Source organism: Dendropsophus ebraccatus, chromosome 2 (genome assembly GCF_027789765.1).
Source record: "Dendropsophus ebraccatus isolate aDenEbr1 chromosome 2, aDenEbr1.pat, whole genome shotgun sequence".
In the NCBI taxonomy this organism is placed as follows: domain Eukaryota; kingdom Metazoa; phylum Chordata; class Amphibia; order Anura; family Hylidae; genus Dendropsophus; species Dendropsophus ebraccatus.
The window spans coordinates 119,259,392-119,284,645 of record NC_091455.1 but is presented as its reverse complement, the minus strand read 5'-3'; the positions used below and the strand labels follow the sequence as shown (position 1 = coordinate 119,284,645).

Genomic DNA, 25,254 nt, shown 5'->3' with positions numbered 1-25,254 from the left:
TGGTGCCCACGGTATAGGGTATTTAATAGTGTCCCTGATTTTCTCTTCTGTCTGTGTCCACAGCACCTGTACTCTATCATGCTTCCACCATATATGCATTAAAGCGCCAATTTGTTTGCTACACCGACAGCATAGTGGGGAGGCCCCTGGATACAACTTGGATATTCTATATGGAGTATAGTAACATCTATACAATAATTTTAGAAAGGCCTCCATGTAGCTTACACATTTAGAGACCCTGAGGGGTAGGGTGAATACAAATAACCATTGCTATGGGCTGTAGAATTTGAATTATAAAAACTAAAACCTTTTACAGGGGGGCGTGGCTTAGCCATGGAGCGGTAAGGTCGCACGCTGAAGGAGCTCCGGGCCACGCGGCGCACAGTCTGTTGTTTCCCACCCTGTTCCCGACCTACATCCCCCATGCCATACAAGAAAGACCGAGGCCCGGACACCACGCACCCACCGGTGACGAGATCTGCGTGTGGCACGTCCCGCATAGACCGCTTTTTGCAGCCGACGCGGCCGGACTTGCAAGCTGCTGAGGACGGCAAGATGGCGCCTGCCCACACACAGCCATGTCCAACACGGGAGCCGCGCGGCGGCACGAGGGCGGCGGCGGCCTCCGGTTCTTCTGAAGACTCCGGTGCTGCAGGTGAGGAGCCCCCCGTGTGGCCCCCCGCTGACCCCCTCACTGACTTACCCACATACGGCACCCCACCACATGCTGAGTTCCGGCTGCTGCGGGAGCTCATACAGGCTCTCCCCACTAAACGGGACTTGGATGCAGTTGTGGCCCGGATTGAAGCCACCCAGCAGCAAGCCTTAGAGGCAGTGAGGGCGGATGTGGGCGATATAGCGGCCCGCACAACGGCCACTGAGGAGACGGCCGCCATCTTGGCCTCTAGGTTGGATACCCTTGAGATACAGATGTCGCAGGCCAGAGCCCATACCCAACGGCTCACACTCCTCCTGGATGACCAGGAAAACCGCGGGCGGAGAAATAACGTCCGTATAAAGGGCCTCCCGGAGCTCCGACCCCATGATGACCTGCCTCACAGGGTGACTGAGATTTTCAACCTGGCTACAGGCCGACCACTGGAATCTACTTATAAGATGGACAGGCTGCACCGGGTGGCTCGCTTCCAACAGCGTGACACCTCGGCCCCCAGGGATGTTTTATGCCGACTTCACAACTTCTCTGACAAGGAGGCAATTATGGCTGCTGTGAGAAACTCAGGCTCGGTGCAATATGATGGGTCCACGATCCGCCTCTTTCCAGACATATCAGCGCGCACGCTGTACATGAGGCGTTTACTGCATCCAGCCTTGACTGCAATCAAGGATGCGGGGGCCACCTACCGTTGGGGACACCCGCTGCAAGTGATTGTCCGGCGCGGCACGGACACCTTCTCCCTACGACGCCCAGATGACCTACCACAGCTGTTCGACTTCTTGGAAGCTCCCCCCGTTGAGGTTCCTGATTGGCTGGCAGTGGACTTGCCGGACCCGGTTGCCACATCGCGTCGGCGGAGACAGCGGACCCCTCGGTCCCCGGGGCCCATAAGTGCACATTCCCCCCCGCCATTCCCAGGGAGAGACATGTCACTTGGTCTCCCCACGGAGGCCTGATAGAGGCTGGCTGTCACTGGTCTCTGGTCCCATGGCCCCATAGTCGATGACTTTAAGTTTTCTTTTGCCATGGTTCCCGTCTCATGCTCTGTTCCCGGGATACTGGAAGGGGTGGGCGTTTACTGGATTTCGGCACCACTGGCCCGCTGCCAGCCTTACCAGTCCTCACGGGCTGTAGCAGTGTTCTGTAGCCCCTGACACTGTCTGAGGTGGACATACCCCACATTGTCTGATGCCCCCCCTGATTGCGGTGCCCGGTAGTTCAGCCTCAAGGGGAACTCCTAGTTGGGGATTGTACTTTCACCTTTCATATGTTTTCATTGTTGGAACAGAATGTTTAAGATTGTTGCCCTGGGGGCCCTGCGCGTCTAGTCCTCTTTTTCGGACGGACGGGCAGGTCTCCCAGTGTTTTATGTTTGGTGTGCCGCTGGCCCGGGGCCTCCCCCGCCCCTGGTTTTCTACGTTCCCATTCTTCTTTTTCTCTCTGTCCTTTCTACCCCTCTGGAGTGACCGTCTCCATTTAGCATTTGTGTGCTTCTCCCTTTCTTTGTGCGCCTTTCTTGGTGCGATCTATCACATTCTTTTCTCCCTACCCTCGTTTCTCTTTTTCCCGTCTTTCCCCCCCCTACTTCTTCTTTACCCCTTCCCCCCCCCCCCCCTCCTTTCCTCCCTCACCCTTTGGCCCCCTTCCCTATCCACCCTCCCCCCCCCCCCCCCCCCCCTCCCTCTTTGTTCCATCCCCCTGCAGCTATGGCCACACGCCAGCAGGCGTCCCTTAAGGTCGGATCACTTAATGTAAAAGGGCTCCATGACTGCGGCAAACGCTCCATCATGCTAAACCTGTTTAAAAAACAGGGGCTGCAGGTCGCGTTTATACAAGAAACTCATTTGATGACCACTCACAAATTTTCTTTGTCTAACTCCTGGTTTCCATTTGCTTACCACAGTTTTTCTCCAGTACAGAAGGCCAGGGGCACGAGCATCCTCATAGCCAGATCCCTACCGTGGGAACCGATGGACTCTCGCAGTGATGGGGAGGGCAGGTTCCTCCTGGTGAAGGGACGCATTGCTTCGCAGGTATTTACCTTCGCCTCACTTTACCTCCCGAATTCGGGTCAGTCTCAGGCCCTGACTCAATACCTGGACATGATAGATGACTTTGCTGAGGGGTTGCTGGTGGTCGGGGGAGACATTAACGTTGCTCTTGACCCCACCCTAGACACGTCTAAGGGCTTTTCCCATGTGAACCGTGTCACATTGCGAAGGATGGACGCCACACTCCACGATCATCAGCTGATTGACACTTGGAGACTGTGCCATCCCCGCGATAGGGACTATTCTTTTTTCTCTCCTGTTCATGATATGTACTCCAGATTGGATTACTTCTTCATTAGACACAGGGACTTACCCCTCTTAGAGGACGCGTCTATTGACACTATAACCTTCTCCGACCATGCCATGATCTCCTTGCATATCTCCCTCCCTACACCGTACCCGACACAATGGCAATGGATACTTAATTCTTCATTGTTACAAGATACCGTAGTAGCTGCAGACCTTACAAGGTCATTGACGGAATACTTCAGTCTTAATTCCCCTGACGATACTTCCCCTATGACGGTTTGGGAGGCGCATAAATGTGTGGCCAGAGGGGTGCTGGTGAAACACGGTGCTAGACTAAAAAGAGAGAAGGCTGCCAAGACTCTGCGTCTTCTGACTCACCTGCGAGAGCTGGAGGACATACATAAGACCTCCCCATCTGCCGACACTAAAGGTCAACTGGTGCAGGCCAGGGAAACTCTCCGTACACATCTCCTGGATAAGGCGAAGGCCCAGCTCACCAAATGTAGGAGACATTTCTATGAATACGGGAATAAATGTGGGCGAACCCTTGCTCGTTCACTGCGGTCCCAACGATCCCGGACGTATGTCCCCCATATCACCACCTCCGCACAGACCAGGGAACACCTCCCGGCGGGCATTGCGAAGACATTCCGAGACTTTTATGCCAACCTCTATACCTCAGACGCCACAAATCCACTCTCTCATAGCCCCTCTTTCAGGTCCCGTATCCAGGCGTACATCTCTGAGTCGGGACTCCCGCGTCTTGATGTCGAGACGCTGGACTCCCTGGAAACCCCCATTTCAGATGTGGAACTTAAATTGGCCATTAAGGGGTCGCAGACAGGTAAAGCACCAGGGCCAGACGGCTTCACCCTGCACTATTATAAATTGCTGGAATCCACGCTGGCGCCCCCCTTTCTCGCTGCCTTTAACTCACTCACGGCGGGTGTTGCCCCTCCTCCGGACCTCACTAGGGCTACGATCGCGGTGATCCCAAAGGAGGGTAAAGATCACAGCCTCTGTTCTAATTACCGTCCCATCTCGCTCCTCAATGTGGATCTGAAGCTCTTTGCCAAAATATTAGCCACAAGGTTGGCGCCTCATTTGAATGGGGTCGTTCACCTGGACCAGACGGGCTTCATGCCGGGTCGGGAGGCTCGCGATAGTACCATGCGGGCAGTTGACCTGATCTACAGCGCTCAGTCATCCAATCTCCCTCTGATGTTGCTTTCGACTGACGCGGAGAAAGCGTTTGATCGGGTCAACTGGACGTTTATGGAAGAGACACTTCGTGCGCTGGGCCTTGGCCCGCAGTTCTTGTCTTGGGTGCTGGCTCTGTATACGAACCCCTCTGCCAGGGTCCGGATGAACGGCATCCTTTCTGAGAGCTTCACGATCCACAACGGGACCAGACAGGGGTGCCCACTGTCCCCCCTAATATTCATACTAACCTTGGAGCCCTTCCTGCGGGTGGTGCGCGCCAGTGGGGATCTGGGTGGGGTCTGGGTGGGGGACACCACGCACAGGGTTAGTGCATACGCGGACGACCTTTTATTTTTTATTTCCACTCCTCTCGTGACGTTGCCGATCCTCATGAGGGAACTGGAAACATACTCTTCCCTGTCCAACTTCAGGATTAATTTCTCGAAGTCAGTGGCTTTAAACATTTCCCTTCCGCCTGGTGTGGTGTCTTCCCTCCGGGCCTCCTTTCGGTTCCGCTGGGCCCCCAAATCGATAAAATACCTTGGCATTTACCTGTCTGCTTCCCTTACAGATTTATTCTTCCTTAACCTTCCACCCATCTTAGCCACAATCCAGTCTTGTTGTGAGTCTTGGAGTAAGGGGACTTTTACGTGGTTTGGCAGATGTGCCATTTTTAAAATGTCCCTCCTGCCTAAATTACTATATGTCTTCCAGTGCCTGCCGATCAGGATCCCTATGTCCTTTTTCAAAGCCGTAGCCTCCACCCAGATCAAGTTCATTTGGGGAGCCAAACCCCCGCGCTTGAAACGGTCACTCTTGTGCAGGCCCAAGGATCGGGGGGGAGTCGCCCTGCCTGATCTGCATGCTTATTATTTGGCCTCCCAGCTCTCTAGGGTGATCGACTGGAAACGACATGCTGCTATGAAGCAATGGGTGTCTGTCGAACAAGCTGCCTCTAGCATCCCTCTGTGCTGCATTCCTTGGCTCCCAGACTCACAGACGCGGGCGCTCCGCTCACATCCCTTGATTGGCCCAACTATTCGGGTTTGTAACCACCCATTGGTGCGAGGGCGGCTGCTGCCCCAGTGCTCCCTCATGACGCCGATACTCGGCCACCCGGACTTCACGCCAAGTTTCACGGACCCGGTGTTCCGGAGATGGATCTCTCACAAATTTTTCAGGGTCTTACACTTTGTGACAGGATCCTCCTGGTTGTCTGCGGAAGCGCTGGGGACGGTCCCGGACCTCCCTTCGTTGGGGGTGTGGAGATGCTCCCAACTACGACATTACCTCCTCTCTCTGCCCCCGGCCGCCCAATTCACTTCCTCCCAAACCTACTTTGAAGCTCTCTGCGATGGCCCTGATGCCATCCGTCACTCTCTGTCTCTAATCTATGCTGACTTGATGACTCCCCCTGACCAAGACCCACCGACTTTCCTGCTAAAGTGGGAAGAAGACCTACAGCTAGACCTGACCACGCAGCAACGGACTAACATCCTCCTCCTGGCCCACAAGGCCACGGTAAGCTCTCGCCTCCAGGAGGCAGGGTACAAAATCGTGTCCCGCTGGTACCAGGTGCCAGTGAAGCTGCATGCGATCTGGCCTGAGACTGACCCGATGTGCTGGCGTTGTGGGGGGGATCGAGGTACCTTCCTGCACATCTTCTGGTCGTGCCCTCTGCTGCAATCTTTCTGGGAGGGTGTGCGAGGGATCGTCCGCCAGGTGACGGGCCTTTCAACAGGTCTCACCCCCGCACTGTTTCTCCTTCATCACTGTGAGATGTCTGTCCGGAAGTATACGCGCTCCCTGCTGCGCTTTCTGGTCATGGCGGCCAGGGCCTGTATCCCTCTGTACTGGAAACGCACTGTCCCCCCGCCGATCTCACTTTGGGTGAGAAAGGTGAATGAACTTATGAGAATGGAGGATCTTACCTCCTCTTTGCACAATACCAATTCCCGCTTCACCAAGACGTGGTTCAGCTGGCTGGAATTTCAGAGCACGGCTGACTACGCCTCTTTGCTGGTGCAGATGGTGGAGACTGATTTGCCCTCTTGAGTGGACCCCGAGAGGGTCTGGTCTGGTGACTGATGGTGGCCCTGGCTTCCCCCCCCCCTCCCCACCCACACCTCCTCCCCCCCTTTTTTTTTTTTTTTTTTTTTTTTTTTTTTTTCCCTCCCCTTCCTCTCTTTCCCTCTCCCTCCCTTTTTTCCTTTCTCAGCTACCGTTTGTGTCATTACCTTGCCTGTATGTCCCCCCCCCTTGCCCCTCTACATTACATTACTTTGTGTGAGTGGGCTCCTGAGTGATCTCTCTTTTATCTTTCCTTTTTCTTCTTTCTGCAGTATCTTTAATGTTAGTATGTTTACACTTTGTGATTGGAAAAGCGGCGGGGATGGTCGGAGCCTTCGCCCTCTTGGCACTTGTTCTACAATTCACTTAGGCTTGTTTGTCTCCTCATGCATGACCTCCTTTTAGGGGTCCTAATTCTCCTCCCCATTTCTGTAGCCTCTACTTTATTATTCTCCCTGGAGAGAATTCGCTTTGTTTACACTGTGTTATGTCACGGGGTGCCGGGAGGGACGAGGTTTCCTGTTTACTGTCTTTGCCTGCAGAAAATGTGGTTTTGTTCGATTTAAATAAAGAATTTATAAAACAAAAAACCTTTTACAGCATGTTGAATAAATATCAAATCACTATATAAACTTGTGTTTCATAACCTAATAAATTCATAACTAATGCATTTATAATCTATCATTTTGTAGCCTAGTAGTTAGCTTGATGCTAAAAGTGTACATCAAGTGATTTACAGCTGTCTTGTATAGGAGGGTGGCTAGATGCCTGCACAGAGTGGAGTTTGGCAGACAAAATCATGGTGTCTCAGCAAAAAATAATCAGACACACACACACACACGTAAATTAAAACTTTTGATCAAAAAAATTTAATGGCAACCACAAACTTAAAGAGTACCTGTCATGAAAAAAATGACATGCCAGAGAGACATTAAAAGGGAAAAACAGTTGTGTTTTTTTTATTTTTATATGGCATGTGCAATGGAGGGAGTATATAAGGTAATCTCTCATAGAGATCAATGCTGTGTATATACACAGCAAAGATCCATTAGATCGGCGATACATTGCTTTGGCTTGCTGCAGGCCAGTGCAATGTATTGCCGAGCCAGGATCAGTGTCATTGCGACGCTGAGGCCCAGCCCGGCCAGAACAACACCAGGGATGCACGGAGCTAAGCATCTAAATGCAGCTGTCAGGTTTGACAGCTGCATTAAGATGCTTAATTAGCCTGCGTGTCAACGGGACCCGTGCCGGCTAATAGAGGCGCTCCCCGGCTGTACATAACAGCCAGGAGCAGCGCAGTTCAGAGCAGGTTCCCGGTGGGACCCCTCTCTGAACTCCCCCCACGCCACCATGACTTATCAGATACGTCATGGGACGCTAAGGGGTTAATTATGAGACGAAAATATTTTTTGTTTTATTTTATTACCATTTATCTTTATTTCAGGCTTGCAGTATGTAGTAGAAATTAAAATTTTGGATTCGGATCAGAGCATTGTAAAGTGTAACTTGTGTGCTGTTAAGGGGAAAATGGCAACTATGAAGGAACACCTTGTTGGTTCACAACACATTAAAGCCTATATGGTGAGTGTTCTTTATTCATTACTTTCTTTTATGTTTAGCTTCCTTGTGCTTCACATAAGATTAAATAGTATGCTTGTCTACTACAACTTCACCCTGTATATAATTTTCTACCAAAATCTTTGATGAAAAGAAAGTTTCCATTTTTTTTTTTTTTTTTTTTTTTTTGTTCCATCTGCTTCTCTTTTTGATCCCAAGTTTATACAGCAGAGAGGGGAATCCCTAGAATTCATTGGGCCCCATAAATCCTGTACATTCCCGACACCACCCTTGGTGGCTGTCCAGGTGTGGGAGTGATTGAGGGGGGTATTGATCAGCTGGCACTAACCTTTACGATGCAGCTCCTTCTTGGTGCCTCCATTTCAGCTTCCACCTAGCTGACCTCAGTGACCCCACTCCTCCGTTCCCTTGCCCAGCAATGCTCTGGGTACAGCTCACAGGCCCCGTCTGGTGCCGGGGGTAGGGGGTGGCTGTGGATTGGCTGGCCAAACTCTTAGGGTCCATTTACACAGAAAGATCTGCCAAAGATTGGAAGCCAAAGCCAGAAACAGACTATACACAGAGATCAGGTGATAAAGGAAAGCCTGAGATTTCTCCTCTTTTCAAATCCATACCTGGCTTTGGCTTCAAATCTTTGGCAGATAATCTGGCAGGTAATCTTTCTGTGTAAATGGACCCTTAGAACCGGTGGGTTAGGTGCTGACGGTTGGCGGGGTTAGGATGTGTCAGCCAGCTGTAGCTACCATGGAGGCAGATTTTGCGTCACTGGGGGAAGGGGGATAGTTGTCCGGGCCCTTTGCCACATGGGCCCCATAGTGGCTGTTTGGTCTTCCTACATGGTAGCTACGCCACTGACAGGGGAACCTACACTGAAAGAAAATGGTTTTGTTATGAATTGCACATGTTTTTACTTAAAAGGAATCTTTGGTAATTCAAATCCCACACTGCTGACACTGTTAGATAGCTGTTAGATCAAGGAGATGTTGTGGATGGTACTCAATCCGTACCAGACTGTTGTCTATCTGCTCCAAATTAGGTATGCTTATATATATGCATATGCGTATGAAGAACCACTATGACGCCATGTTAAGGTAAAACTCGTTTATTATAAGAAAGAGGGCAGTTATATAGATAAGATGCCAGGCTATTATTTGCCATGAACAGGTTCCTTATTTGCATAGTGGGTTGTATTACATAGCTCATGGATTACATAATCCTACACAGACTCTCTCCTTTAGGTGTGGTCCAGAATATGGTGGCCATTTTTAACAATAGAATAAACAGAATTGTCTTTATTTCCACAACAGAGACACATGGTATCTTGCATATATCTGTCTGTGCTTCCAGACTGTAGCAAAAGGTTTATGGAGGGGGCGTAAGGGTATGTGCACACGATGGAATCTGCGCAGATAACTTCCAATGGATTCCGTGGCTTTAATGTTCCACCCGTCCCATACACTCTATTATATCCTCAGGCTGATTCCGCCATCTGCCCAAAGAGTTGACTTGTCACTTCTTTAGGCGGATGGTGGAATCTGCCTGAGCATAGAATGGAGCCTGTGAAACGGGTGGATCTTCAAGTGGGAGTGCAGGGGGGCAAGTGTTGGAATCAGGTGGAAGTTATTTGCGTTGATTCCTTTGTGTGCACGTACTCTGAGGGTACAAACACACACAGCAGATACGCAGCAGATATGCAGCAGATTTGGTGGTGCAGATTTTATGCTGTGTTCAGTTATTTAGATCTAATCTGCTGCGTATCTGCTGCGTATCGCAGCAGTAAATACGCAGCGTATATGCCGTGTGTGTTTGTACCCTTAGGGTACAAACCCACACACCGTATACACAGCAGATACGCAACAAATACGCAGCAAATACGCAGCAGATTTGTTGGTACAGATTTGATGCTGTGTTCAGTTATTTAGATCTAATCTGCTGCGTATTTGCTGCGTGTTCGCTGCGTATCGCAGCAGTAAATACGCTGCATATACGGTGTGTGGGTTTATACCCTAAGGAGGTGTTACAACTTGCTGCACTTCAGAACTCAGGAAAGCCTCTTTGACTCTTTGTACTATAGCATAAAAGTATTTTTTATGTTCTGTAATCACAGACAGATATATGAAAGGTTCCTTGTGTTTTCTGGCCCGAAAAACTAGCTAACAGTGTCAGCAGTTTTAAATGCAACTTGCAGCTAACAGATTCCCTTTGAAGATTATATTTCCAACCATTTTTTTGCCAATAATTCATGTAATATGAGAAAAACAACTTTTCATATAGACCTGAAAAGGTTATCCAGCTTTATCAAATTGATGGTCTATCCTGCATCAATTGACAATGACAAGTGGCAGTGCAAGGAATTGTGTATTGCTCTAGTTTCTTAAGACATCGGATCGCGGTACCAAGAGTCCACCACTGTTAATCTAATGGCCTATACAAGAAATAGGTTACATGTATGTTTCTGCTTTTTAATTGCAGGAAAAACATTACTATTCAGTGTATCAAAGTTTAAGAAAATCGGCCTATGAAAAGAAACACCTTGCCAGGCTTCTTAAGGATTATGCAAAAGAGATTGAACGTGCTGAAGGAACTCAGGGTGTTAAAGTAAGACTCTACACTGAACTCAGAAAATTCTATGCTACAAAATTACCATTTTTAGTTACATAATATTACCTAGATTTAGGTTCCTAGGTCAGTCCATTTTCATAGTTGCTATTATTGCAATTTAATACTGTGACTTTTTGCTCTGATAAGCCACTCTTCTTTGAGTAGGAATAATGTTGGAATTTCCCTTTTTTAACCCTTAGACGACCCAGGGCGTATAGTTACGCCATGGAAGTCTGTCCCCAGACGACCTAGGGCGTAACTGTACGCCCTGGGTGTTTCTCACGCTATGAAGCGTGCTCCGGAGCGGAGCGCGCTTCATAGCAGGTGGGGGCCGGCTGCAATCAGCAGCCGGGACCTCACCATAATGACACGCTGCAGCGATCGCGCTGCCGCGTGTCATTAACTCCTTAAACGCCGCGACCGCGGCGTTTAAGTGTAAGTGACAGGGGGAGTCCCCTGTCACTTACCGATCAGGACCCCCGCAGTGTGACTGCGGGGGTCCCGATCGGTAAAACGGGCCGCCGGAGCTCTCTCACCTGCCTCCGTGCGGTCCGATCGGCGATCTGCTACACTGAGCCTGCACAGGCAGGCTCAATGAGCAGAGCGCCGATAACACTGATCAATGCTATGCCTATGGCATAGCATTCATCAGTGTAAAAATCCAAGTAGTGAATGTAAAAGTCCCCCAAAGGGACTTCAAATGTGTAAAAAAAAAAAAAAAAAGTTAAAAACACTAACACACTACCCCAAAACCCCTCCCCCAATAAAAGTTGAAATCACCCCCCTTTCCCATTATATAAATAAAACATAAAAATAAATAGATAAACATATAATATACCGTAGCGTGCGTAATTGTCCGATCTATTAAAATATAACAAGCGTCATTGCGAACGGTAAACGGCGTACACGAAAAGAGGGAAAAAAGTGCGCGGATTACCGATTTTATGTTACATTATATATATAAAATAATTAATAAAAAGTGATCAAAACGTCCGATCTTCACAAATATGGTATTAATAAAAACTAGAGATCATGGTGGAAAAAATGACACCCCATACAGCCCCGTAGGTGAAAAAATAAAACCGTTATAAGCGTCACAATAGTCCCATTTTATTTATAATTAATTGCCAAAAAAAAAGGATTTCATTTAAAAAAAATATATAACATTAGAGAATCTGCGTAAACCTGCATATGGTTGTGTTCGTACTGACCTATAGAATAATTGTATCATGTCGCTTTTACCATATAGTGCATTACGTAGACACAGGAACCCCCCAAACGTTACCATATTGCATTCTTTTTTGCGATTTCACCAATTTATATCTTCATAAATAATATATTTGGGATTCCATCATACATGTTATGGTAAAATGAGTGACGCCATTACAAAGTACAACTATTCCTGTAACAAATAAGCCCTTACATGGCCTGTAGATAAAAAACTGAAAGTGCTGAAGGGGAGCTAGAAGGGGAGGAGGGAAAAACGGAAACACTAAGATCAAAATTTGCGCGGTCCACTGGGTCATTTTGGGCCTGGTCCTCAAAGGGTTAAAGGGCAACAAAATGAAAACGAATAAAAAATATTGGGTAGCATGATTCCAACACTGCTGCCATAAACCAATGTAGAAATCTAATGTAATGAAAACCAAAAATAAAAGTTTATTTAAAAGCACGAGGTTGACATGTTTCGGGAGAAACCTTTCACTTCCTCAGAACAAGTGTGCACATGTTCTGAGGAACGGAGAGGTTTCTCCCAATACATGTCAACCTCGTGCTTTAAAAGTTTATTTTAATTACATTAGAATTATACATTTGTTTATGGCAGCAGCGCTGGAATCACACTACCCAATATTTCTTTTTATTCATTTTCATTTTGTTGCATCTTTATACGGGCCCCTTTTGGGAGTATCCCGTCTGCTGGTACTTCTAGCTTAGCAGCTGCCGTGACCCCAACTACCTACTCCAGTCGAACAACCAGTACCCCTTTTTGGGGTGATATGTATCAAGCCCAAGTGGCTACAAGGAGAGCCCAATGTCTCCCTTCCTATTTTCCACAGCACCCTCTGGTATTACACAAGGCGCTGGTGCCCTGTTTTTTTGCTCTCTCTTTTAGTCCTTTTTTAAGAGGGGTTATCTGACTACACAGGATGGGGAATAAATGTATGATCAGCAGTCTGAACCCCTGCGATCTGGAGAACAGGGTTCCTTTTCTCCATCAGAATGGAGTGGCAGTCACGTGAGCCCAATGTATTTAAAATTTTTCTTTATGCATAAGTTGTGCACACCTTTCCCTATGTATTCTACAGTTGGAATATAGACATGTGGCTTAAAACAAAAAGTCCCTTCCGACGTGTTTTCACAAGTATCAGTATACTATATACAATGATTTTCCAACCTATAAGCCTTGTATTTATGATTGCATTTTAGGGATTATTTTAACACATTACTTTTTCATTTTTTTAGATTGAGTATGTTTCAGCAGCAGATATGAAAAAAGAACAAGGTTAGTTAAGATAATCATTTATTGTTGTAGATTTAACACCTATTTTTTTTTTTTTTTTTTCCCCATTTAATAATATTTTAGTATGTCAACATTTTTATTGTCTTTGTCGTTAGACTGAATAGGGGCCGCCCACCAAAAACAGGTGCACCTGATCCAGGTAAGTCACATGACTATTTACATCACACACAAAGGTATATCAGTAAACATAAACCAACATATAATGCATATAAACAAATACCATAGCGCCTCCCTCTTTTCTAAAGCAGAGACTTTTAGGCCACTCATATCTCCTTCATGTCACTCAACATAGTGTCTGGCAAGGCCAGAGAGTGAACGAGTACTACGGGATGAAAAGGACATCCTGACATCAGACAGGTGTTCTTCTATACGGGTTTTGAGCTTCCTGATGCTCGATCCCACGTACTGTAAATTGCACGCCGTCCAGTGGGCAACATACACGGTGTGAGATGAGTTACAGTTAAGGAAGGATCGGATCCTGAACTCCCGACCCGTACTGGACGACACCACTGCAGTTTTTTTAGATGCATAACGACACATACCACAGCGCGGTACCACACAGGGGAAAAAAACCTATGGTACTCAACCAATTCTGTGTATGTGACTGTGTACTGTTACTAATATCACTTGGAGACAGCAGGTTGCCCAAAGTCTGGCCTCTGCTTGCAACATATCTTACCCCATTATTTAGAATATGTTCACACTTAGGATCTGAAAAAAGTAACGGTATGTATTTTTTTATTATATTACGGATATCGCCACCAGTCTGTACCGCAAACCCACCGCGGGTAATAGGTTGTTACATGCTAAAAGCAGTCACCCTCCCCATGTTACTAGAAATCTCCCAATCGGAGAATTTATCCGCCTTATCCGCACCTGTTCAGACCATGCGGTTTACCAGTTGGGCGCACAAGATTTGGAACAGAGGCTTCAGGCTAGGGCTTATAATACCGATGTTATCAAAAGGGCTAGACATATAGCAGAGCGAAAAGATAGAGCGTACCATCTGCGAGATAGAGCCTTTGACTTATCGGCAGATGAGAACAAGGAGTCCGATGATAAACCTAGCATAACTTTTTCAACCGATTACAGTCCCCAATTTAACAATATCCGTAATATAATAAAAAAATACATACCGTTACTTTTTTCAGATCCTAAGTATGAACAGATTCTAAATAATGGGGTAAGATATGTTGCACGCAGAGGCCAGACTTTGGGCAAACTGCTGTCCCCAAGTGATATTAGTAAGAGTACACAGTCACATACACAGAATTGGTTGAGTACCATAGGTTTTTTTTCCCTGTGCGGTACCGCGCTGAGGTATGTGTCGTTATGTATCTAAAAAAACTGCAGTGGTGTCGTCCAGTACGGGTCGGGAGTTCAGGATCCGATCCTTCCATAACTAACTCATCTCACACCGTGTATGTTGCCCACTGCACGGCGTGCGCTTTACAGTACGTGGGATCGAGCATCAGGAAGCTCAAAACCCGTATAGGAGAACACCTGTCTGATGTCAAGATGTCCTTTTCATCCCGTAGTACTCGTTCGCTCTCTGGCCTTGCCAGACACTATGTTAAGTGCCATGAAGGAGATATGAGCGGCCTAAAAGTCTCCGCTATTGAAAGGGTTAATAGACCTAAACGAGGGGGTGACTGTACCCGAATGGTTAGAAAGAGGGAGGCGCTATGGATTCTTAATTTAAATACTAGGTTCCCTAAAGGGTTAAAGCGTAACTGTCATGTTTTTTTTTTATTGCAGAAATCAGTAGTATAAGCGATTTTAAGAAACTCTGTAATAGGTTTCATCAGCCAAAAAAGCCTCCTTCTGTACTCAAGAAGCAATCTCCCAGCCTCCCCCCCTGACTTCTTATCTGTGCATTATCAGGCAAACACGTCTTCATTACAGAGAAGCCAGTGAAGACTGGCTCTGCTCTCCATTCTATCCTTATGGAGGGGGTAGGGGCTGAGGGAGATGAGGGAGCAAGAAGAGGTGACATGAAGGTCAGCTGTTTGTAGACTCTCTGGGCAGCTAAAACGCTAAATTCAGGTGTCAGAAAGGTCACTGGTTATCAATGAATTTACTGAGAGAGGATTGCAGGGTGTTGTGCTTTGCAGAAATCCTCCGTGCTCAGTCACTCCTAACAGCCCCTCCCCTCTCCATAGCCACATAATGGAGACAGAAATGCTTCTGATGTGAGGGGGGAGGCTGGGAGATTGCTTTTTCAGTACAGAAGGAAACTTTTAGTACATAAAACCTATTACAGAGTTTCTTAAAATCGCTTGAACTGATGATATTTAATGTTTTCAGAAAAATGACCCTGAAATGACAGTTACGCTTTAAATTATAAATCTGATTTGTATTATATTTACTGAGTTTTGTACACTTTTTTTTTTTTGTATGGTAAAAGGGTTAATATAGTTTATATGCATTATATGTTGGTTTATGTTTACTGATATAGCTTTATGGGTGATGTAAATAGTCATGTGACTTACCTGGATCAGGTGCTTAGGTGCACCTGTTTTTGGTGGGCGGCCCCTATTCAGTCTAACGTCACATCCTATCTCTATTCAAACATGATGTAACCATAAGATTACTGCCATGATTAAGGGGTTTTCACCCTGCAACGCGTCAGCGTGTTTTTTTTACCAATTTTGTTATTTTATGTGTGACGTTGAATAAAAGTTATTGGATTTTATGAAGCCGTGGATGCACAGTTTTCTTCAAAAAATAGGAGTAGCAATCTTGCCACCCGAGATTTTTGTTAGTAGGGAGATGCCTGTTCTTTACTCAGGTCATGTATAGGATGGGTAGCCATATATAGCCAATAAGGCAAAAGCATTGGTCCCTAGCATTGGTCCCCTGTCATTTGAGTAAGTGCTTTAATTAGGGCTGGGCGATTAATCGAATTAATTCTATTAATCGTCCAGAACGTTGAAATCTATTTGATTTTTTGTGAAAATCGTAAATTCGATTTTCACAAAAAATCATTTCGGGCTGCGGTGCCGGAGAGGAGCTGAGAGGAAGGGGGGTTGCGGTGCGGGCCGGCGGGAGAGCCGTAGAGGGGCGGTGTGGGTGAGCGGGGAGAAGATGCTGGGTGGCCAGGCTGGAGAGGGGCGGTGCGGTGCCGGCGGCCTCCAGCCACTGACAGTGCCGCCTCTGACCTGCCCCCGCCCCCTCCGCTGAGCGTCCCGCTCTCCTCCCGGACAGATATGGAGGTCCCGGGTCTGTGGAGGAGGAGGCCGCAGGGACTACAGTAGGTGGTGATTGCGGCGCTGCACATCCTGGAGCTATACAGCGTGATCGGGGGGGCTCAGTGCAGACCCCGTTCCCGCTCTATAGCTCCGTGACCCGCAGCGACGCAATCACCACTTCCTGTAGTCCCTGCGGCCTCCTCCTCCACAGACCCGGGACCTCCACGTCTGGCCGGGAGGGGAGCGTGTGTGTGGAGGTGAGAGGAGGAGGAGATGTGTGTGTGCCCTCCTGCTCCAATCACCCCCAGCTTCACCAGTCATCCCCCAATCCCCTCAGTGTCCCCCGCCCCCCCGTCCCCTCAGTGTCCCCCCCCCGTCCCCTCAGTGTCCCCCCCCGTCCCCTCAGTGTCACCTCATCCCCCCTGAAGTCCCCCCAGTCCCCCTCAGTTTTACCCCAGTCCTTTGTGTCCCCCAGTCCCCTCCAGTGTCACCCCAGTCCCCTCCAGTGTCACCCCAGTCCCCCCTCATCTATACCTGTACTACTACACCCCTTATCCACTATACCTCCACTACTACACCCCTTATCCACTATACCTCCACTACTACACACCCCTTTTCCACTATACCTCTACTACTACACAATACGTAGATGGAGGCACAAACATGATTTCCTATACTATATGGGGGCTCTGTTACACTGGAAAGCAATACAGTTATTGTCTGAAATATCATTAAAATAGTATCTGATGCTGCAAGGAGAAAATGTTCTGTTTATTTAGCAAAAAAGGAAAAAAAAAATCAAGATTTAAATCGAGAATCGTCCCAAAAAATTTTTAAAAATCGAGATTTTATTTTTTGCACATATCGCCCAGCCCTAGCTTTAATCTATCCTTGCTCGCTCAGGGACCCTGTGGGGTGATTTGCCCTAACAAGGGTGGCCCCCACCCTATGCTTTGCAGGGTAACTGACATACAGACAGCGTTCATGGTGCTCTGTCTGCACCATGTGCCGGATTAAAAGAACGATTTCCGAGGGGTGTATCCTGACTGCCAAGGAGAGCAGACGTTTGAACTGAGAGCTGCAGACTTGAAAAATCCCCTTAATGCCCCACTTTCCTTGTCTTAATCCACCTATTCTTGCCCTAGCCTGTGTCCCCCTGTGCCTGGGACCTGCAGGACGCAGATAGACACTATTCCAATCACAGCTGGGAGTGAGGCCTGCCCCACAGCAGACTCCCTGAGAGCTGCATCCATCTTCAACCCTGTCTCCCTCACTTTTGGTCAGACGGAGCCCTATACCCAAAGTGAAAGGTCGGATAAGAGCCTTAAGTCCCTATTCCACGGAACGATTATCGTCCGTATTCGGCCGATATCGGCCGCTACGGACGATAATCGTCCCGTGGAATAGAGTGCAATAGATTAGCAGACATTGTTCGTGACGGCTGATCGTTGCAGTCGCTTGTTTTTCAATATGATGAAAAACAAGCAACTGATACAGCAACGATCTGCTGCCGTCGCTCCATTGAATAGGCGCATCGGCAGCAAACGCTGCTGTATCCTATAGGCTGCCCGGACGATCAGCGATCACCCCGGCACCTCCCCGCTGCTCCTCCCGCACTCACCCGCTCACTGCTGACGCGTCTAATAGCGGCGGCAGCGAGCGGGGAACGAGGAGCAAACGAGCGCTGAGAGCGCTCGTTTGCTCCTCTAAACGACCCGTGAAATAGGGCTTTTAGAGGAGAGCTGTGGGGACAGAGCAGGTGGCATGCAAAGGGAGTGGCTGGCGGACTGAGGGGTGCTGCGGTAGTTTACCCAATGGAGTGGGTAGGCTGGATGATGCTATGGGGTGGGGCAGTGCTCCTAACAGTGCTGCTGGCAAAAGATTATGCCGACTAACAGCACGGAACCAGCGCCAAGGGGAAAGGTAAGACACATGCCTTCCTCCTCAGTGTCCCGGGTGCTATAGGGGGCTGTCAGCAGGTTAGATTAGTCTAACCTGCTGATAGTTTCCCTTTAACACGGCTGGCCAAGATTGAGATACCCAAATAAACAATTCAACAACTCCATCAAAACAAATTCGAATTTACAATTTTCACTAAAAAATCGAATAGATTCTAACTTTCTGGGCAAATTAATCAAATTAATTCAATTAATCGCCCAGCCCTAACCTGGCAGGAAGAAAGAAGATAGTGGTCGGAGGATCACGTGACCAGTAGAGAAGAGCGAACCTGAAATTCGTACGAACCAGAAATCCGGCAGGTTCGCTCATCTCTAGTGACCAGACAGGTATTTCTTTTCCAAGACAGCACATTAAGGACAGGTAAGTATATAATAGTATGACTGCAAGATTTATAATCTTGGGAAAACTTTTTTTAACTATTAATTAAAGAACATATCCTCCAGTAGTAACAACAGAAGAAGTTCATCACAGTAAGAGGCCACCAAATCCTCATTCCAAGATCTCTCAGCAACTGTTTTTGCAAAGCGCAAACTCTGCCCCAATTTGCAAGTATTTAGTCGAAAACCAAGTCAAATTTCAACTACAGTACTCAGCTAAAGGGTCTGCCTAAAGTTCACTGAAAATGGCCTGGTCACCACCTATGTGGACCTGGAAACAACGCGTTCGTTCTTCTTACCACGAGATGACGGTTGAAACATGTGCCATCGCCACTTTAAGCCTATTTCACATGAGGGGGCTTTGCCTCTGTTGCATTTCTATTTAATTTCTCTATTAGTTAATAGTCTGATTTCTTTCCTGTTTTTTCCTTTGCTGTGGTGTTCACTCCTATGACAAAGGAACCAGTTACCTTAAAGCGACTCTGTGGCCACTGTGGAACCCCCCCAAACTACTTATACCTTGTTGTAGCTTAGGCGAAGTTCTTTCTGGTGGTATGTTTTGTAAAGCAGGTTAGGCTTTGATGAGGCAGAAAATCCAACTTTAGTAGCGGGGCTGTCGTGTCTAAGAGGCGGGGCCGAAGCGTTCGTGTCCTAGTGCAGTGCCGCCTTTGTGGTGTTGTTCGTCGTCTCCCCCTGCCTCCCGTGCCGCCTCTGCCCGCCTTTACAGGGTTCCATGTAAATGCGCATGCAGCGTTTTTTGAGCTCCGGCGCCGCTGTAGTGACATAGCCGGGTCTGCACCGCCTCCTTTGGCCGTCTTCCACGCCCTGTTTAGTGACGCTCTTGGCCCAGCCCCGGATCGCATGCCTGTCAGCGGCCACCCCGCCCATCGCATAACATGTTGGCGCACCTTGCCTACGTCATCTTGTAGAGTTCTTGGGATCAGATCGTACGCAGGCGCGCTGATGCGACCGGCTTTATCAAACTAGTCTAGCCGGTCGCGTCAGTGCGCCTGCGCGGGATCCGATCCCAAAAGCTCTACAAGATGACGTAGGCAGTGTGCGCCAACATGTTATGCGATGGGGCGGGGTGGCCGCTGACAGGCATACGAGCCGGGGCTGGGCCAAGAGCGTCACTAAACAGGGCGTGGAAGGCGGCCAAAGGAGGCGGTGCGGACCCGGCTATGTCACTACAGCGTCGCTGGAGCTCAAAAAACGCTGCATGCGCATTTACATGGAACCCTGTGAAGGCGGGCAGGGGGAGACGACTAGCAACACCACAAAGGGCAGGAACGCTTCGGCCCCGTCTCTTAGACACGGCAGCCCCACTACTAAAGTTGGATTTTCTGCCTCATCAAAGCCTAACCTGCTTTACAAAACATACCACCAGAAAGGACTTTGCCTAAGCTACAACAAGGTATAAGTAGTTTGGGGGGGTTCCACAGTGGCCACAGAGTAGCTTTAACGCCTCCTCCCTAAGATGTACGGATCAAACTTCTTTCTCTCCCTCACCCAGATAGTCTTGCTCTCTGGGACAGGACATCTGGGAACTTGTTCAGTAGAACTGAACACACGTACAAAAAACTGGATAGGAGGAGTACCTCATTTACTGCACCCTCACCTACACCCACACCATCACACTCGACATTTGCCTCCCTCTCTTGGAATGTGGAAGGCCTGAACACGCCTATAAAGAGAAAAAGGGTCCTCAAGCATCTTAAACGTTATAGACCAGATGTGTTTTTGCCACAGGAAACACGTTGGAAATAGGGTGAGTGCATTACCGGGGAAATTTCCTTGATATTGAACAGTCTACCTCAGATACCCCATTACTATGGCATACATCCAAGGCGGTCATGCAGGGACACATCACCTCCTACATGGACAAGTCACCTCCTACATCGCAAGAGTACAGAAGAAAAAATACCAAGAGTTGCATTCAGACCTCTGCGGCGCATAGACTATTTCTTGACAATCCTACCAGTTCCTCTAAACAGGATTGTCTAGAGTCTAAACGCCTACTAGATGCTTTTACACTGGCCCAATGCCAAACAGAGCTTAGAGGTTTCAATGGGGAAAAGAAAATGTTCCACGCCCGCTCCACCATACTACAATTGAAACCCGCACATGGGTAGCATACACTCCAGCCTCCACAAAAATCTCTATCATGGAAACTTGCCTAAGTGACCTATATTCAGCGCACCCTTACGATTCCAACCGAACTTAGGATCGTCTCAGCTTTTCAGGCCTCCTGTCCCTTTCCCAAAGATGGCACAATATCCTTTTGGATTCTATTACGAACAGGGAGGTAGCGTACACCATTTTGTCACTTCACAATGGTAAACTCCTGGTCCAGACAGCCTTACTGCAGAATACTATAAAATGCGCAAGTCACAAATAGTACCCTTACTTACTTTTTTAACAAAAGATATATATTAAACGATCCCACCCTAAACATCTACATGATTTATGCACAATAGTTCTCCGTAAGCCACATAAACACCCTGCTCTTGTGACCTCATAGTGTCCCATTTCCCTTCTTAGGACAGTTTTACACGTACCGTATGACAGTTTGATATCACACTGCGAGTTCTGCAGCAGTCTGTTGCGATACTCTGTACTGTCAGTCATGGCCTACTTAACTCTGCTGGGCTAACAAGCTAATACATTACCTGTCCATGCTCCAGCTTGCTTCTCTGGCTCTCGAGTCACTGTCGTCAGTGGCTGTGGTGGGACAGCAAACTGAACTGGCTGAGCTGGATGCCAGGAAAGCAAGCTGGAGCGCAGACAGGTAATGTATCAGCCCGGCAGCAGTTTTTTAAGTTGATAGGGGCTACATTCTCACAGCGGAACAAAAATCTGCGAGAATGTAGATGCATAAGAAATGAGAGGACAGTATTGCAGCGGATTTCGCTGTGAAATTGGCCTTAATGTAGATTATAAATTGTTGGCCAAGATTGTGGCAGAAAGGTTGCAAACTTTCTTACCTCAACTCCTATACCCTCCATCAATTTGGGTTCACAGAAGGCAGAAACTCTACTTTTAATCCAATCAGCGGTGTCTGCCACCGTTTTAGCCAAATTTCCGACAACATGCTTCTCAGTATAGATGATGATAGAGCGTTTGACTCCATATCCTTGCAATTTTTACCTCCATATGACAAGGTGATTTGGAGACACCTTCCTACAATTCCTCCACACACTCCAAACATCACCTACCACCAGACTACTCATCAGTGGTCTTCTATCTTCACCAATAGTGATGGAAAGAGGCACAAGACAGTGCTGCCCACTTTCCCACTTTTGTTTAACCCAGCTCTGGACCCCCTCATATATTACCTACACATTTGGCCCACCTTAAAATGTATTATGTTTGACTCTACTCCTCTAAAACTAACAGCCTTTGCGGACAATCTCTTATTGTTCATCTTGCATCCACAGGAAACCTTAGCCCTGCTTATGTAAGAAATCTCCACGATAACTGATACACTGGGTTTCAAAATAAACATTAAAAAAATGAAAAGCCCTACTTTTAAGAGGCCCATCACACCTTGGTTTAACCAATTCCCCCTCAAATGGCAATGTAACTCCATTAAGTTGTCAGGGAGTCCTGGGGTCCGGGAAGATGGCAGTCCCTTCTCTCGACCCGCAACCCCTGTCCCTACCTGCTTGCCCCCCCTAGGCTAAACCCTAGGGCAGCAACTGGGCGACAGTCCCTAGCCTAACTAGGGATACGGGGAGGTAACAGAACACACAGACAGGTATATACAAACAGGTCAGGCAGTCAGAGTCGGCACAGGAGGTCACGTCAAAATCCAAATCAGCAAACAAAGGGTTAACAGAGTCCGGTCCAAGGTCAAGCACAAGAGGTAACGCAGTACAGAGGATAAGGCAGAGGCCAAGTCCAAATGTCAAATAGCAAGCAGAACAATAAGATGCTGGTGTAGCTGGAGACCAAACATACACTGGCAACTACAAGCTGTAAATCACCAGCTTAAATGCTACCAGAGCTCCCGCCCCAGCCCCTGATAGGAGCAAGGAGTCTGACAGCAGCATGAGACACCAATAGCAGCCAGGGAGCCCTCCCCTGTACTCAGACAGGAGCAAGCCTCAGGAGAATGTAACACCTGAAGGCTTAACCCCACGAGCACCAGAGAGGAGTCAGGAGAAAGGCATGAGACTGGGTGTCTGCTCCCTGGCAGCAGAGCAAGAAGTGTGAACAGGTCAGAAAGAAATCGGGCGTCTGCTGATTCTTCCTGCCGAGTTCACACACAGACTGAACTCTAACATAAGTGTTCAGATCCCCCGCCCCCCCCCCCCCCCCCCCCAAAAAATTATACTCGCTTAACATCCAAGCATATTTAAAATCTCTACAAGATGGCATCCAAACCTGGAACTCCTTTACGTTACGTTATCATAGGCAAATCTATACAAAATATCTTTCCCCTGCTTGCTGTATACCCAGTGGCTAACATGAGAATTCTGCAGGATTGGTTTTAGGACACATTGCAATACTCCCCAATAGTGTTACAAACATATCTGATAGGAAACATCTCAACTCAAGCCCTGCTTCACTCTCCCTACTCCCTTCTCCCTCAGAGGCTCAAAGAGCGAACCCTTTGTTTATGTCATTGTGGAGGTCTGGAAACGCTATATGTCACAATCCAAGATCTGCCTGGTCAGTGGTCTCTCTGCCAACCTTTTTGTAACAACGCTCTCTTCCCCCAGGGAAAACCTCACCCAACATTCCAGCGGTTGCGGACTAACGGATTAAAAATTGTGGTGAACCCTTTTAACAAGAAAGTTCTCTTGTTCTCCCAGGTGTCCTTGTAATATGATTTTCTACTCTTCATATGTCCTATTTCTTACAGGTTTAAAATAATGCGATTTCAGTCAATGCATGATTGGGGAGATTTGCTGTGTCCCTGCCTGGCTGCCTTTTCCCAAACGGGAAGGGCCTTATTTCCAGTAACTATTTGTTTTTCCGGTCCTAGCTTGACTATAAACTCACGACCTTTGGTATAACCAAATGGTCCACGCATGATCCTCAGTTTTCCCCATTAGCACTTCATAAAATTTTGACCAAAACATTTATATTTTCCTCAACATCCTTTTGGGAAATGTCACTGAACATTTTACAAAGAGGCTACATAACTGCCCAATGAAACTTTTTAATGGGTGATCTCCCTAACCTCCTACCCTTGCCTGTTCCAGGTGTGGAGCGGACACTGCTGACCACTTCCATTGCTTATAGGATTGTCCCAAAATTAAAATATTTTGGCGCAGAATACATTTCTTTGCAGATACACGTGTTCCTCGTCAGGGAGTCCTGGGGTCCAAGAAGATGTCAGTCCTTTTTTCTCGAACCTGCCCCCCCTGTTCCTGCCTACTTTTCCCCCTAGGATACCCATAGGGCAGCAAGTGGTCAACAGTCCCTAGCCTTACGAAGGATATGGAGCGTTAGACAAAAACACAGACAGGTGTGTCGGAAACAGGAAGTAACGTCAAAATCCAAAACAGCAAGCAAAGGGTCCAAGGTCTGCACAAGAGGTAGTGCAGTACAGAATGAAAAGGCAATGCAAAGTCCAATAATAGCAGGGTCTAATCACCATCTGTACATGTTGGAGCCAACATGAAAGATGCCCCATATTAGGATATTAAATGTAATTTTAATATATGTGTATCATGGGCTGAGATTGATGGGAGCAGCTGAGATTCTGTGGGGAAGCTAGCATTCTCCAGGGGGCTCCTGTCATAAACCTGGAATAGCCCCTGGGTGTATATGGAGCTGATGTGGTTAAACAGATGCTATCAGGAAGCTATTGAATTGACTGTTATAAACATCACACCCTGGTGATAACATGCAAGTCATCCTGGAGCTCTTTTGTTACTGGGACTATGTACAGCCCCTGCGTAAAGCAGATAAACAGCCCTGCAGAGCCGTGCACAATGGATCAAAGGCAGCTGTTATCACCCTTGAAGAACAAATGCAGCTCAGTCCCAAAGGGTCAACAGGAGGACAAGGACTGATTTAAAGAGCGAGCGCCACCTGCAGGAAGATGACAATCAGCTCACTGGAATGTGGGAGGTCACAGATATCTCATTACTGCCCACTGATTGGATGAACTGTCATAAAGAAAGACTGACGTTACCGTAGTCGGGAGTGGAACTGCGGGTGTGTGTTGGTGTGGTTGTGGGTTCTTTTCATATAAATATAGGACCTTTTTGTATGATAGATATAGCACTTAGGGATATAGCTTTTAGGAATATAGATGTTGTATGTCTTTTGTATTAATGCTTGTATTTTCCTAGTATAGGACATTGGAGGAAGGTTTTGCTATTGGCTATTCACACTATTTGTTATCTTGTACTTTACCTTTATTTTAGTAAACCATTATTCTTCTTAAAGCCTTACTGTCTAGAGAGTGTAGGCTAGGAGAAGTAGCAGAAACAGGATTCTACAGTACAAATAGATAACGCTGATGTAGCTGGAGACCAACATGCAATGCCAACTACTGGGTGTAAATTATCAGACTAAATGCTGCCAAAACTCCTGTCCCAATCCCTGATAGAAACAAGGAGTCTGACAGCAGTGATGGAGGCCAATAGCATCCAGGAAACCCTCCCTTTGGGTCTGAATGTATTAAGCATCAGGAGCAGATGCAACACCTAAAGGAAAAGTCACTGTTGTGAATTTTTTTTTTGCAGAAATCAATAGTCCAGGCGATTGTAAGAAACTTTGTATTTGGGTTTATTAGCCGAAAAATGAATTTTTATCT

At 47.4% G+C, this 25,254-nt stretch overlaps 1 protein-coding gene across 4 annotated transcripts in view; it reads left to right on the top strand.

Moving 5' to 3' along the window:
- LOC138783462 (uncharacterized) overlaps window positions 1-25,254 on the top strand; it is a 105,635-nt gene that overhangs the window by 38,952 nt on the left and 41,429 nt on the right. For all 4 annotated transcript variants that reach the window (XM_069958185.1, XM_069958184.1, XM_069958183.1 and 1 more), the window contains exons 5-7: window positions 7,697-7,833; window positions 10,303-10,428; window positions 12,895-12,934. In XM_069958185.1, coding sequence (XP_069814286.1) covers window positions 7,697-7,833; window positions 10,303-10,428; window positions 12,895-12,934 — 303 coding nt within the window. The remainder of the gene's footprint in view (window positions 1-7,696; window positions 7,834-10,302; window positions 10,429-12,894; window positions 12,935-25,254) is intronic.